At 55.1% G+C, this 14,412-nt stretch overlaps 1 protein-coding gene across 10 annotated transcripts in view; it reads left to right on the forward strand.

The window, feature by feature from the left end:
- The window catches only part of TANC1 (tetratricopeptide repeat, ankyrin repeat and coiled-coil containing 1), a 232,722-nt gene that overhangs the window by 212,166 nt on the left and 6,144 nt on the right, over positions 1-14,412 (forward strand). For all 10 annotated transcript variants that reach the window (XM_084891445.1, XM_084891443.1, XM_084891450.1 and 7 more), the window contains 5 exons: positions 7,458-7,591; positions 9,198-9,321; positions 9,578-9,753; positions 12,541-12,673; positions 13,316-13,407. In XM_084891445.1, the coding sequence (XP_084747571.1) occupies positions 7,458-7,591; positions 9,198-9,321; positions 9,578-9,753; positions 12,541-12,673; positions 13,316-13,407 (659 nt within the window). The remainder of the gene's footprint in view (positions 1-7,457; positions 7,592-9,197; positions 9,322-9,577; positions 9,754-12,540; positions 12,674-13,315; positions 13,408-14,412) is intronic.

Raw genomic sequence — 14,412 nt, forward strand, 5'->3', positions numbered from 1 at the left:
CACTCGGGTGGAGAAGTAGAGGGACCGGAGAAATCGTGTTGGAGGGGAGGAATGAGGGGCCTTCAACGCCAGGCAGGTGAGCCAGAAACAGGACTGGTTTGTGGAGTGCCTCCCGCCCAGCGCTCTGCCCTGCAGCCCCGGGCCCTGGCTCCGGGACACTCGCAGACCTGGTCAGGCTGCCTGGGTCTCCTGGCCTCTGGGCAGCCTGCACCATGCCAGGAGCCCATCAGATGCTCGTGTGATCTCTGTCTCAGGCATTCCGCAGCCATGACAAGTAAGTCTGGCTCCCACGAAGTCCCGACCGAACAGAGTTGCGGTTTCCATGTCAGTGCTGGATGTGAAAGAGCCCAGCCTGAAACGGCCAGAGATGCTAGGTGCTCATCTGGTGACCTCATGTTGCGGTTGTGAATCGTCAGAGGAACTGTTCCCACCCTCCAGGCAACTCTCACGCCTGGGAGCCTGCTGTCTGTGTTTCTGGCCAGACTTCCAGCTCTTTGCGGGTCTAGAGGCCCTTCTGTTTCAGCATTTGCCAGGGAATGTGCAAATGATGCCTGTCTTCTAAGCAAAGTCTGACCACCCCTGGGACTTGAGTCTGAGGTCTGGCAGCTGGGGCAGGGCCTTTCCAGGCCAGACTCGGGGGAGAGGGTGCTCACACCTCTTTCCTTACTGGGCCATGCCGTACAGTTGTATTTCATCCTTGATGTTTTAAAACTTCAGTTCTGAAAGGCAGGTGGGCCCAGGTGTGAGCTTACCACGCCCAAGGCCTCCCCAGAGCCAGGGCTTGGCCCCCGGGAACAGGATGCCTGATGCTTGAGTGAGAGAGGACCCTTGGCTCATTGGAACTTGACCTTCTTATGGAGAGTGGGGCCCGGCATTCACCTATGTATGCACACCCCGGCAGCGTTTCTGGGGAAAGACTGGAAGGAAAAGCGTTTGTCCACTGCTTGTTGGGGCCCGTGGAGAGTCTGTGCTCAGGAGAAGCTGAGGGACTTGCGTTTGGTGTTTGGAGGTCCTGAGCATCTCGCCGACACTGCGGTTGAGAATACTTGTCCAGATGTTCCTTCCTCTGCTCGGGTTTGTCCCAGGAAAGTGCAGAAAGGTCCCTGGAAATCCAGGTTTCTGTCAGAAACAGAGGTCCTTGATTGTCCTTGGTGTAAAAGCACGAACGAGAGACAGCCTAGGACCCCAGGGTGTGTGAGGAGACACAGGTAGCCCAGGACCCCGGAGGGTGTGAGGAAAGGGATAACCCAGGACTTTGGAAGTGGGGGTTGGGGGAAGGACATTAGGGAACACAGAACCCTGGAGAGTATGGGAGAGGGTTAACTCAGGACCCTGAGAGGAAGGGCTGGGGTGAAGTAACGCACAGCCCTGTAAGAGGAAGGACTAAGTGGGGAAATGTGGGACATGGGAAATGGGTAACTCAGGCTCTGGAAGAAGGGTGATGGGCGTGAGGATCCCCCTAATAGTAAAGGGGCTTGTGGGTAAGAACTGAGGGAACTGGGTTTGTCCACACCTGTCCCCTTCCTGCTCGGCAGACCCCTGGGGTTAGCCCTGGCCTGGGTGTGTTCTGGAGACCATCCTGTCTGCTGAGAGGTCGTCAGATACCAGCTGGCCTGAGTGCCCCGCCCTGCAGGCAGGAGAGCGTGCGGAGCGGGCCTGTTGAAAGCAGAGTGGTTTTCAGGGCACATGACTGGTCTCTGGACCCCGATGCTCACATCTCGTTGCTGTTTCTGTGCATAGTCACCTTTCTGGTGAGTGGCTCCTCATATCCATCTTTTTTATTATTTTAAATATATTCTTATTGATGCAGAGAGGAAGGGAGAGGGAGGGAGAGATAGAAACATCAATGGTGAGAGAGAATCACTGACGGGCCGCCTCCTGCACACCGCCTACGGGGGATCAAGTGCAACCTGGGCATGTGCCCTGAGCGGGAATCGAACCGTGACCTCCTGTCGATGCTCAACCACCAGCCACACCGGGCGGGTTCATATCCATCTTTCAAAAACAAGACTTCTGCTCTCGACATACGAACTTGTACTCACTCACACCGGGACAGCTGGGCGCCTGCTACCTGCAAACACCATTGCTTGTCTTTTCAGTCACTCACTCCTGGGACTGCAGGTGCTCATCGGCGCCAGTGCAGATCCGTACCGATTCTTTCAAGTTCCTGAGGAAATGATATGTGGGTTCTCTCTTGTTTTCTTTGGCTTTGTTGGGGCCGGAGGTGAGCTTGTGTAAAACGGTTCTGTGATCACACGGGCGCCCTGTGTGGCGACCCACCCGTCACTGTCCTCAGCACACGGGCCCAGCCCTTAGGGAGAGCAGCCGTCACACGGGCCTGAAATAACTCTGTGTCAGAGGATCTCTCAGAAACTGGAGCCCTCCAGCACCATCCGGAAGTGACAGCTGCGATCTTCTGGGAGATTTTTAGAACAGCATCTAGTATGAAATGTGATTTATGTCTCCCACATTTTAGGAAATAGTTTCTAAATGGAGTTCACCTCATTTATAGCACACACGACTCCTCAGAGCGTGTGAGGGAGGCTCCTTTGATTGGGGGAAACGTCAAGGACAGGCCCGAGGAGCAGCACACATCCTCCGGCCTGTCCACGGGGCTGTGCTGCCCTGTGGGCCTTGGGCAGCCGCGTGTCCACGTCCGGAGGGAGCATGGCCTTTGGTGACTCTCCTCATTGTCCCTGGGAGAGCGCCTCATTGTTCTTCAGGGCGGAAACAACATTCCTGGCGGTTTGATCAGTTGGGCAGTTTGAAAGGAGACCTCCTGGAGGCAGCAGCGTAGGAATAAAGACCTCAGACTCCAGCCAGACCCCCTGTCTCCCAGGCGTGCCTCCCAGGCGCTGTGTGACCTTAGGCAGGTTGTTTAACATCTCTGGGCGTTATTTTCATCATCTGTGGACACATAGGAGTGCCCTTGCCTCACGGAAGTTGGCTGTGCGATACAGGAATGTGTGATTAATTCCATGAATCATCGCACAGGAAGCACCTCACGGTGTCCTAGGACATTGTTCAACGGTGCCAGATCTTCCTGTTTTTGAGAACGTGGCTCCAGGTTTACTCAGCCGCTGGGTTTAATTCCTGACGGACACTGAATGGCTTCATGATTTGGGGCAAATAATGTGGCTCTTGCTTTACCTGCTAAAATGCACATAATCCTCCAGCTCCAAGGGTCCTTGCTGAGGGGAAATGAGAACTCGCCCGTAGCACTGTGCCTAGAGCCCAGCAGTGTGAGTGTCCAGCAGGGACATTTAATTACCATAGTGCCACCCAGTTAAGGAGTTTTGCAAGTGAAAAGTTGTGTCCAGGTTGTGTCCTAAGACATGGCACGTGGTGTTTTGGTTTGGGTTTCCTTGGCCAGCAGACAAGGCCTAGCCCATGGCCTTGCTCACCGCCCTCCTGCCCAGTCCCCTCTCCTCTGTTCTGACCGGGCTGTGAGCAGTGACCCGCGCTGGAGTCCGGTGGCCAGCCCAGAGGTCAGCCTGGGAAGCGGCATAGTTGGAATTCCTGGGCAGAGCTGTGCCTGGGTTTTGTTTGTGTAAGCATGCGTGGTCGAGTCTTCAGTCTGGCTTATTCCCGAATATGGTATCCTTCCATCCTGCGGCCGCTGACACCCAGATGCAGCCCAGCCTCAGGGGTCTGGCGGGATGTAGCCCAAGGCGCTCGGTGTCGGTGGGAAAAGGACCACACGGGCCCTGCTGTTTGCTGGCGTCCCTGGGCAGGGAGAGCCGGTTAAGATTGTGTTTGCAGCCGAAACCGGTTTGGCTCAGTGGTAGAGCGTCGGTCTGCGGACTGAGGGGCCTCAGGTTCGATTCCGGTCAAGGGCATGTACCTTAGTTACGGGCACATCCCCGGTAGGGGGTGTGCAGGAGGCAGCTGGTCGATGTTTCTCTCTCATCGACGTTTCTAGCTCTCTCTCTCTCTCCCTTCCTCTCTGTAAAAAATCAATAAAATATATTTAAAAAAAGAAGAAGAAAAAAGAAAGAAAGATTGTGTGTGCAGAGTGGGATTCCCCCCAGGCCTGCGGGAACTCCGAGCCTCTCACAGCCGGGCTTCCCCCCTCGAAAGGAAGTTCATGGCTACATGCACAGAAGACAGCCTGTGTGGGAAGAGAACGGAATCCAGCCCCGACGCCGGCCTGGGGGCGTTCTCGTGTCAGCTGCTCCAGCTTCTGGCTGCTCTGGCGCCTCCTGAAAGCACCCAGCCCTATTTTTAGAGCCGGCCTGTCTCGGGGGGTGTGCTGCTGCTGCTGCTGCTGCAGAAACTCAGTAGCAGCTGTGCAGACATTCTGATTTAAAGGACCCATTTGTAATGCGGACGAAGCTCTGTTACGGGATGAAAGGGGATGGAGTGTTACGGTGCATCAGCTGCTCCAGACCTCATCTCCTGGAAGCCCTGAGTGTATTCCTTCTCCTGGTGGCTGCGTACCTGCCGCCCCGCCCCTGCCTGTAGTGTGTGTGTGTATGTGTGTGTGTGTGTGTGTGTGTGTGTGAGCTCCTGTGTTGCTCGTCACGCTCAGCTGCCCACGGAGGAGGAGGAGGAGGTCCTCACTAACTGGAGGGAGGGTGCAAAGAGCAGCAGGTTCAGGAAGTGTGACTCACGGGCCAGATCTTCATCCCATGAGCCCCTCGCAGGGATCATGCTCAGCTCCATCCAGATAATGTATGTAAAGGTGCCCAGCGGTTTAGGAATCATGAACGTCAGCATGATGGCAGGGACGCCATGTGCTGGGCACGCCCTGAGCAGCAGGCCAGGACCCTAGAGTGTAGACTCAGAGTGCAGACAGGATCCCCTTGGCCACTGGTTTTCAAACATTTTGGATATGGGACCCTCCCTCCCCCAGCCCAATGCACGAGCATATACAACTGATATAAACTCTGTTCTGTTCCTGGCATTTGTTTCTCACTTCTTGTCGAGTTAGACGTAAAGTCGGAGGCAGCGAGCCTGGTGTGAAGGCACAGGTCGGAACGGCCCGCTGCAGGAGAGAAGCAGCAGCTTTGTGTCCACGTTGCATTCTGGTTGCAGCGTCCAGAGAAAACCAGTCATAGCACGTGGCAGCTGTGGTTGAGAGTGACTCTCCTGTGGTCGTAAGAAACCCTTAGAACAGAAGGTGGCAGCATTAGTGAGATTGCTGATGACAAGCCCCTCCTGTCACACCTCCCCTGTGTGGGGCTCTGGGATGGAAACCGAGCTCGGGGGCCTGTGGGGCAGGTGTGGGTGCCTCTCGGCGACACGTGAAGCGGTGACGTCACAGGCCCAGTGCCCTGCGACCCGCAGGAAGGTCTGTCGAGTCGTCTTTGTTCCTTGGAGGAACTGCTCTCTGTCCTGGATCGGGCCCAGACGTCAGGTTTATACCCTGTTGTGTGTGTGGCTCCCGGGGGTTCACGCTGCGGGGCTGACGGGAAGTCGGGGGAGGGCAGTCCGCCTGTGCTGAGGGGGGTTCTGAGGAGGAGAGGTGCGGTCCTCAGTACTTGGCTGCCCGGGTCTCAGGTGCAAGAGCGCAGGACCCCAGGAGAGCCGGACGCAGACCGGGGACTCGCATGGAGCCGGGCCCACCCCTGGGCCTCTCCCAGGATGGCTGCAGCGTGCCCAGTGTCACCCCAGGGTGCACAGCCCCCGTGTCTGCACCGCTATGTTTTGTTTCTCGGAACCAATGCTTAGTTTGGGAAATGGAGCCCTTGTGTTGCATTTAGCTGCACAGTGTTTATTGTCATGGCTCGGCCACTACGCTAGCCATGATGCCTCCTCCTGTTGACAGCCCCTGGGCTGCTTCCAGGGTGGGGCTGCACGTGTTTCTCAGTACACTCCGCAGGCACCCACCCCCGGGCACGTGACTGCAAGGGCAGGGTTGCCGGGTGGTAGCGTGCGTGCACCTTCAGCGTTACTCAGGGGTGTCTGTGGCCCCCAGTCCTCACTCCCACAGCGGCATGTGGGCGTCCCCACTGCTCCATACCCGTGTCTCAGCCACTGGGGTGACCACTGAGGTGGGCACTCTCCCCAGTAAGTTCACGGGCACTCGGACGGACTGCACCTTTGCGAGCGCCTGTTCTGTGTCTCCCGTTTTCACACCGAGGAGCCGTACTGGTTAGGAGGAGGCTGGGTCTGTTCTGGAAGCTGACATGAGTTCGCATGAGGCTGTATGTAAACACAGTGTCCCACCAGGCGGCAGGAATAGACCGGGCATCACTCGCGACCTCTCCTTCCTCCTGTGTCATAGGGGTTCCCTCCCGAGGTGTCTCTCCCCTTCGCCCTCAGCCCCTTCCTGTCCCAAAAGCTTCTCGTCTGGCCTGGCACTGTCCCCAGAGCCTATGTCTTTGCCTCTAGACTAGGGGTGTCGAACTCAATCAGAGAAGGGGCCAAAATCTAAAATCCAGCCTAAATCGCGGGCCGAATGGTTTACTGAACAGTCATAAACTGACAATGTCATAAACTGACAGTGGAGTGCAGTGATGACAGCGCGGTGTGGGCCACATTGCAAGGCCTGGCGGGCTGGATTTGGCCCCCGGGCCTTGTGTTTGACACATGTGCTCTAGACAGTGATTCCCATGACATAGCAGAGGCCCCCTTTCCCCTAAACCCTCTTTTGGCGCCCCTCCCATTAAGAATCAGGACGTGGGGTGCGAGGCACAGTCGCTGACGTGAGGGCGTTGGTGAACCTTCACTTCGTAGTCTCTTTCCACTCAGGCCATCCTTGTCCTTGGCTGTTCCCCCTTTCCCACCAGCTGGCGCTCACTGCCTCCGGGATCACACTGGGCTCCTGGCCGACCCCTCGGGGGCCTCTGTGATCCGACTTCCCTTTCGGGGCGTTCTCAATCTCCAGCCGAGACTTGCTACAGAGGTTCTAAGCTCCACAGAGGTAGGAATGAGAGGATGCGGTCTCGGCCGCCTCAGCCATTGTTAGTTCTTGTTGGACGAAATGTCTGCCTTTAGGGGAAAAGGCCAGATTGGGCGGTGACACTGGTCTCTGTGCTGTGAGGCACTGCCTCCTGGTTACCTCTTGCTGTAAAAAAATAATGTAGCAAACACAGTGACTCCTGAGTCTGCAGAGGGGTTCAGCCCTGCTCCCAGGGTGGGAAGGCTCAGCCTGGGGACCCTTTTCCAGGATGGCCCGCCCGGTTGGTTGTGTGCTGAGAGCTCCCCAGACCTGGGCGGCGGTTCTCCTCCTTGTGGGCTCCCCCCCCCCCCCCCCGGGGCAGGCAGCCTGGGCTTCCCTGCCGCCGCTGGCATCTGGGTCCTGAGAATGAGTGTCCGAGGATCCAGGAGTCGCTCGTCTCCAGGACCTGGGCCCAGACACAGCCTCCTCCTCGCTGTGCGTGGGTCTGAGCTCACCCTGGGTGGGTCTGAGCACTGATCCGCAGCCCCCTCCTCTCCGAGCAGGAGCATCAGAGGACGGGCGGCCCCGTTGACCACCGCGTCCTAACGGTGTCCCCTCTGACTCCCCTCAGCCCTGACGGCCGCTGCGGGACGGGGGAAGCTGGACGTCTGCGAGCTGCTGCTGGAGCGCGGAGCGGCCGTGTCCCAGGCCAACCGGAGAGGCGTCCCGCCGCTGTTCTGTGCCGCGCGCCAAGGGCACTGGCAGGTACCCCGCGGGCCCCGGGGGCTTCGGAACAACGGAGGGGGAGGAACTCACTGTGGCCCATCGCCACGGGGCCCACCGCGGCTCCCCAACCCCCTGTGTGCCGTGGCCTTGCTTCTGCTGGTGCTGTCTGCGCTCTCTGACAGGCAGCCCGGTGGGCGGGGACCAGGAGCAAGGCTGTCACCAGCTGGGAGACCACAGGGGCGTCCCGGCGCCTGGGCTGGGGCCATGGAGTGGGGGACCCTCATTCTAACAGAAGACGTGCTGTGGAGTGTCTGTTGTTGGTGTGATTGTCCAACACTCCTGGAGGAAGGTGGTTCTCTCGTTTCACCTTCGAAAAGCACACGCCCCCTTTGGCTGGCACTGCGGGCCACCATGTGTGAACGGCCCGCTGTCCTTCAGTCACGGAACACGGAGCCCGTGAGACCAGCGTTCGGTCACCTGTTCCTTCATTTTGTCAGCCATGTGCCTGCCCCGTGCCTGGCCCCAGATTGCACACAGGCAGCAAACAGATAAGCGCATCTTACCGTGTTCGTTACAGGGAGAGTTTTCTAGACCCAAGTTTGCATCGTGGTATTGCATCTCTCCCGATTCCTGCCGGTTCTGTTGGTGGGAGCTGTGTACAGCCCCTCCTCCTGATATTTCGGCTTTTCTCCTTTCGCTTCCCAGGGCTTGGTGTGCAGCAGGCAGTCCCTGTAAGCCCCCGCTAGGTGCCCTGGCTAACCCTCTCCCCTGGTCTGTTTCCCACATGGGGGAGTTTGGGAAGCATTGGTTGGTGTGCCAAGAACCAGAGATCAATGGGAGTGTGCCCCCTTCTCCCTCCTGCGTGGTAGTTACATGAGATGCTTCTCTGGTTTCCTGGTTTTGCTCCCCAATCTCATCACGTGCACTGTTGAAAGGCATGGTCCCAGCCCTAGCCAGTTTGGCTCAATGGGTAGAGCATCAGCCTATTGACTGAAGAGTCCCGGGTTCAATCCTGGTCAAGGGCACATGCCCAGGTCGAGGGCTCGATCCCCAGTTGGGGATGATTCCCTCTCATCATTGATGTTGCTGTCTGTCTCTCACTCTCCCTTCCTCTCTGAAATAAATAAAAATGTATATTTTAAAAATATATGAAGTTTTTTTTTTAAAAGGCATGGTCCTTAGCAAGACTCTCCTGCAGGCAGCTCTGCTGAAAATGGCCCACTGTGAACCTCAAACCACCCACCAAGCTGAGTCTCAGAAGATCAGATTGCATGGGGTGTGGTGGGTGGAGGTTTCCTTGCACCCCACCCCCCCTGCGCCCTTTCCTACGGAAGTGTCGCTTCAGGTCCTTTTAGTTCTGCTCAGTTATCCCGTAAGCCCCGCTGTGGCTGTCCGGTCAGCACTTGATTGTGATTGGCACCCAGGTCCTGTGCCTGCATGGTTGTAAATGTATACACCTGGAAGGAGGTTTTGTTCATAGGAAGACAATAGGAAGTTGTTACAGGCCGCACCAGTTACCCAATTCAGAGGGGCTTTTAAAGGAAGAGAGTCTTTTTGGACTTTTAAAGGCGGGCAGTCCTACCTGGGGACGGAGAGCAGGGTGTGCAGTGGAGCAGAGGATCGTGACGCGGTGTGTTTGTTTCAGATCGTGAGGCTGCTGTTGGAACGCGGCTGCGATGTGAACCTGAGTGACAAGCAGGGCCGGACCCCCCTCATGGTGGCCGCCTGCGAAGGGCACCTGAGCACCGTGGAGTTCCTCCTTTCCAAAGGTAGCGGCATGTCTGCTCCTCGGGGGTTTCTATGGGATGGACAGAGACAAGAGCTTTGGCGGACTGATTCCGTACCTTCTGGTTCTAAGTTTACGTCTGACTGAACGAGGGAGAGAAGAGGTAATGAAGCCGCGTACCCACTCCTCAGCTTCAGCAGGACAGTCAGGTCCCGAAGCAGCCTCAGGCTTCTCAGCACCTCACCCGGGCTTTGTCTTGAGGAGTTCAGGGTTTGTGATTGGGCTTTTTCTTCTTTCAGGTGCCACCCTTTCTTCTCTGGACAAAGAGGGTTTGTCAGCATTGAGCTGGGCTTGTCTGAAAGGCCACAGGGCCGTGGTCCAGTTCCTGGTTGAGGAAGGAGCCGAGATAGACCAGATGGACAAGAACGGCCGCACCCCCCTGGACCTGGCGGCCTTCTACGGCGACGCAGAGACCGTAGGTACCACCCATGGTCACACTGCGTGCAGGGCTGGTGCCACAGAGAAACCCTGACCCGAACCACATCCAGAGTGTGTGTGTGTGAGTGTATGTGCCTGAGTGTGGTGTGTGTGTACACCTGACTGTGGTGTGTGTGTGTGTGTATGTGTGTGCGCGCGCACCTGAGTGTGGTGTGTGTGTGTGTGTGTGAGTGTTGTGTTGTGGCATATTTTTGTTTTTATTTAATTGTGTGACAGTCTACTCCAGAATGTAATAGTATTTGAATAGACTCTGAAAAGCTTAAAAATACATGATTACAAGCTGTATGTACAATGGATACACACACATGCATGTGTAGCTTAATTTTCTTATAGTAATCCGTATAAATAGTATTCTTATACAGATCATTTAAAAATCGCTTCTATGTATATGAGAAGTTGCTAATCAGATAATTAGCTGGTTTGTTTTAAAGCCAATATGGCATTGTCTAGAATGCTTTGGGCACTTTCTTTATCTCTTGACTGATGCTTAAGCCTAATTGAGATCTAGGGGACAAAACCTTAATAAACTAAGAGCTGAAAACTGCTTTTCGGGGTGGAGACCATGTCTTTGTCCGGATTCATATCTCTGGTCCCAGCAGGCGCTAGAGGACTGCTCGGCCCCTTTAGAGTTACCATGCTTGAGTATTTAACATGTCCAGTGTCAGGGTTACCTAGAGAGTCAGGTGTTACGTTGGAACAAACGCCATGGTCGCCGGCCCATCTGGGCCCTGATGCTTTTAAAAGGTAGTGACATTAGAGCTAAATGGTCTCTATTTCCCGGACATTGTAAACTGTCCTTAATATTGATTTTCAGAAACAGCTATTTAACTGAATCTCACCTATCTACACTTACACTTTTCATCTTGTACTTTTTATCTTATACCTTACAAAATCCTATAGCCCATCAACAACAGGGAACAGTGAAGGAGTGTAGCATTCATTACCTTTTTAAAAACCGTGATGAGCAAAATAATGTAAAATGTGCCACCGGAGCCATTTCTAAGAGAAGATTCTGTGTGTGAACTGTGCTCACCCTGCTGTGCCACCCAGGTCTAGACATTCTTACCTTCCCAAACTGAAACCCCGTCCCCATTACACAACTCTTCCTCACCCCTCCCTTCCCTGGGAGCCCCCATTGCACGCTCTGTCTCCCTGCATTGGACTGCTCGGGGTACCTCATGAGTGGGATCTACAGGATCTGTCCTTTCCCGCCTGGCTTATTTCATTCCGCATAGTGTCTTCACGTGACAGGATTTTCTTCCCTTTTAAGGCTGAATAAACAGTCCGTTGTGTATACGCACTACATTTGCTGTACGCATTCACCCACCCATGGGCGCTTAGGCTTTCTCCCCCGCTTGGTTATTGTGAATACTGCTGTTGAGAACATGGATATGCAAGTGTGTCTTTAAGATCCTACAGATTCTCTGAGATCTGCGCATATTCTTTAGGGGGTAGACCCAGACGTGGGATTGCTGGATCTAATGGTGATTCTATTTTAAAAAAAATATATTTTGATTTTTTTACAGAGAGGAAAGGAGATGGAGAGCTAGAAATATTGATGAGAGAGAAACATCAATCAGCTGCCTCCTGCACACCCATCTACTGGTGATGTGCCCTCAACCAAGGTACATACCTTTGACCAGAATCGAACCTGGGACCTTTTAGTCCACAGGCCGATGCTCTATCCATTGAGCCAAACCGGTTTCGGCTGGTGATTCTATTTTTAATTTTTTGAAGAACCTCCCTACTGTGTCCCGCGTGGCTGCACCATTTCCCCTTCCCACCAACGAAGCACAGGGTTCCTGCTTCTCCACATCCTCACCCACACTCACTATCCTCTGCTTTATTTGTTGTGTGTATGGTAGCCATGCCAACAGTGTGAGGCGGCACACCCTCGCTGCGGTTGTGATTACTTGCATTTCCGTAATGACGAGTGAAGTTGAACATCTTTTCATGTGCATTGGTCATTTGTGTATCATCTTTGGCAAAACATCTATTCAGATGCGTTGCCCGTTTTTAAATTGGGTTATTTGGGATTTTGTTGTTGACATGTCGGTGTTCTCCCCATCTTCTGGATGCATTTCCCTCTGTTGTCATCTGTAACAGCGGGCAGACTGACAGGGTGGATCTATCAGATCCACATGGCACTGGCCACCGTCTTCCTATTCAGTAAGCGGAGCCGTGTGAGTGGCCAGAGTGGTTTCTCCTGTTGTTCTCTGTATAGCCCAAGTGACAAGGGTCTCCAACGTGTCATCTTTGTAGTCCCAGGATCCAGGCCTCGTTCCTAAGCCCTGAAGTGGGTAATCATCGGGTCCCTCTGATCCCACGCTGCTCATCCGTCCGGCCCGCTGTGCCCCGCTGTGTGGGTCTGAGAGTCTCTGAGGTGCCCGTGCCCAGAGCCTCCAGCTTGCTGCCTGGGGCCTCCTACAGGGCCTCCTCCCTGTGTCTTCTCTGTGGCCCCAGACGGGGTGAGGCAGACACACGGTGACGTGTGCATGTACCGGCCTGTGGTATGTGAGTGTGTGTGCACACATGCCCCTCCCGGGGAGCCTCCCTGCCGATTTCAAATTCACGCTAACAGAGCGGGGCTCTAGGTATGGATTGCCACTGCTCTTCCCTGTTCTCTGTCAACTTGCTTTCCATGCTAGGATCCCTGATGGCCAGAGGCACCCGCCACCAGGAGAAGCCGCTGAGCCAGGCCCTGCAGGCGGCCCAGGACAGCACCCCTGCCAGGAGCCGCCCTCATGCCTCTGTCCCCCTGCAGGTGCTGTACCTGGTGGACAAGGGCGCTGTGATCGAGCACGTGGACCACAGCGGGATGCGTCCCCTGGACAGAGCCATCGGTTGTCGGAACACATCGGTCGTGGTCACGCTGCTGAGGAAAGGAGCCAAATTAGGTCAGTAAACGCCTCCGTTCAGCGGCGAGAGGGAGGGTGACCGGCTCCCAGGGTAAGCTGTCAGGTGTTTGGCCCTGGCCGGCGTAGGTTTGAGCATCAGCCTGCGGTCCGAAGCGTCCTGGGTTCGATTCCCAGTCAAGACAGGGCCAAGAGCATGGGAAGAGGAAAGAGGGATAGAGCCGAGGCATGGAGAGTGGGGTGATGGCAGGCTGCAGAGGAGCGCACACGAGAACACACACCTCCCCTGCCAGTGGTCACGGGCACAGCTGGAAATGAAGTGATTACTATGCAGCCTTGTTTAATTTCACCCCGATGCCCATCGGAAGGGAGGGGTGGGTCGTGGCTGCTCTGCTGCCCTCGTTTCCCAGTGCTTTCTCGCTGGGATAACAACAGTTTGTGCCCAGTACAGCTCCCCTCCCAAGTGCTTGCTTAGTCCAGCGGCAGGTCAGCAGGGGTCCTGTCCCTGTCCGGGGCTGTGCTGCCCTCTGGAGGCTGCAGGTCACCCACCAGCAGTGGTCTCTGCTGCTGAGTCCCTGCCGTGGGGTCCCGCCGTGTGTGATGGCGCTGGGCTGGGCCAGGAAGATCTGCTCTCCTTTTCTGCCAGGCCGCTGCGGCGCCTCTCACTGCGTGTTTATTTTGCAGGAAATGCTGCCTGGGCGATGGCTACCTCCAAGCCTGACATTTTGATTATACTTTTGCAGAAGTTGATGGAGGAAGGAAACGTGTTGTACAAAGTAAGTGGTGATGCTGTGGCCCGCGAGCAGCCTCTCAGTCAGGTGCATAATAGACGTGGCTGTGCGGCTGTGTGGCTTCCGTAGACGCTCCGAGAGAGGCCGCTGGCCTGCTGCCCAGGCTCACGTCCTGACGGCAGAGGCTTCGAGGTAGAAAGCACTTCTCCTGTGTGAGAGCCGTGACCTCTGAGAGAGTCCCTGTGAAGGCAGTGTCGCTCCTGATATAACTGGCACGTCCTCGGAGACTCCTCAGTGCACAGAGCTGGGAGAGAGGGAGAGGAGTGCTCAGGAGACATTTCCGGAAGAGAGCAAGCCTTGCTTATCTTATTTTAGTGGCTTTAAGCTTCTAGAGTGTGAAACTGTTTTTACTTAAGATATTAAGTAATATACACTGAGTGGCCAGAATGTTATGATCTCTGAACACACAATAATCTGGCCACTTAGAGTGTGTGTGTGTGTGTGTGTGTTTGTATGTGTGTGTGTGTGTGTGTGTGTGTGTGTGTATATATATTTTAGAGGCCTGGTGCATGAATTCGTGGTCAGGGGGAGGGGACATGGGCACTTAGTTGGCCAGCCTGCCTGCTGGTCGAACTCCTGGTCGAGGGGACAATTTTCATAGTAACCTTATTATATAGGATATACACTGAGTGGCCAGATTATTATGCGTTCAGAGATCATAATAATCTGGCCATCAGTGTATAATACTGAACAAAGTGTTTCCCATTTCCCCTTATAAATGGAAATATGACTTACACATGAATAAGTCTGACTTTAAAGTAAGACATCTGATTAGATCAAAAGCAAACTTCGACTGGAAAGGGCCAGATAGTAACTAGGGGAGGCATTGCTGTTTGGTCTGTGTCCCCCCAGCCTCGGTGCTGTGTGGACGAGGCAGCCACAGATGATACGTGAGCGAAGCAGCATGGCTGCATCCCAAACTGTGCTGGTAAATATCGGCGGCGAGCCACCCTTGACCCGCAAGCTGTATTTTGCCAACCCCCCCTGGGT

The sequence above is a fragment of the Pipistrellus hanaki genome, assembly GCF_964339955.1.
Source record: "Pipistrellus hanaki genome assembly, chromosome: 8".
Classification (NCBI taxonomy): Eukaryota; Metazoa; Chordata; class Mammalia; order Chiroptera; family Vespertilionidae; genus Pipistrellus; species Pipistrellus hanaki.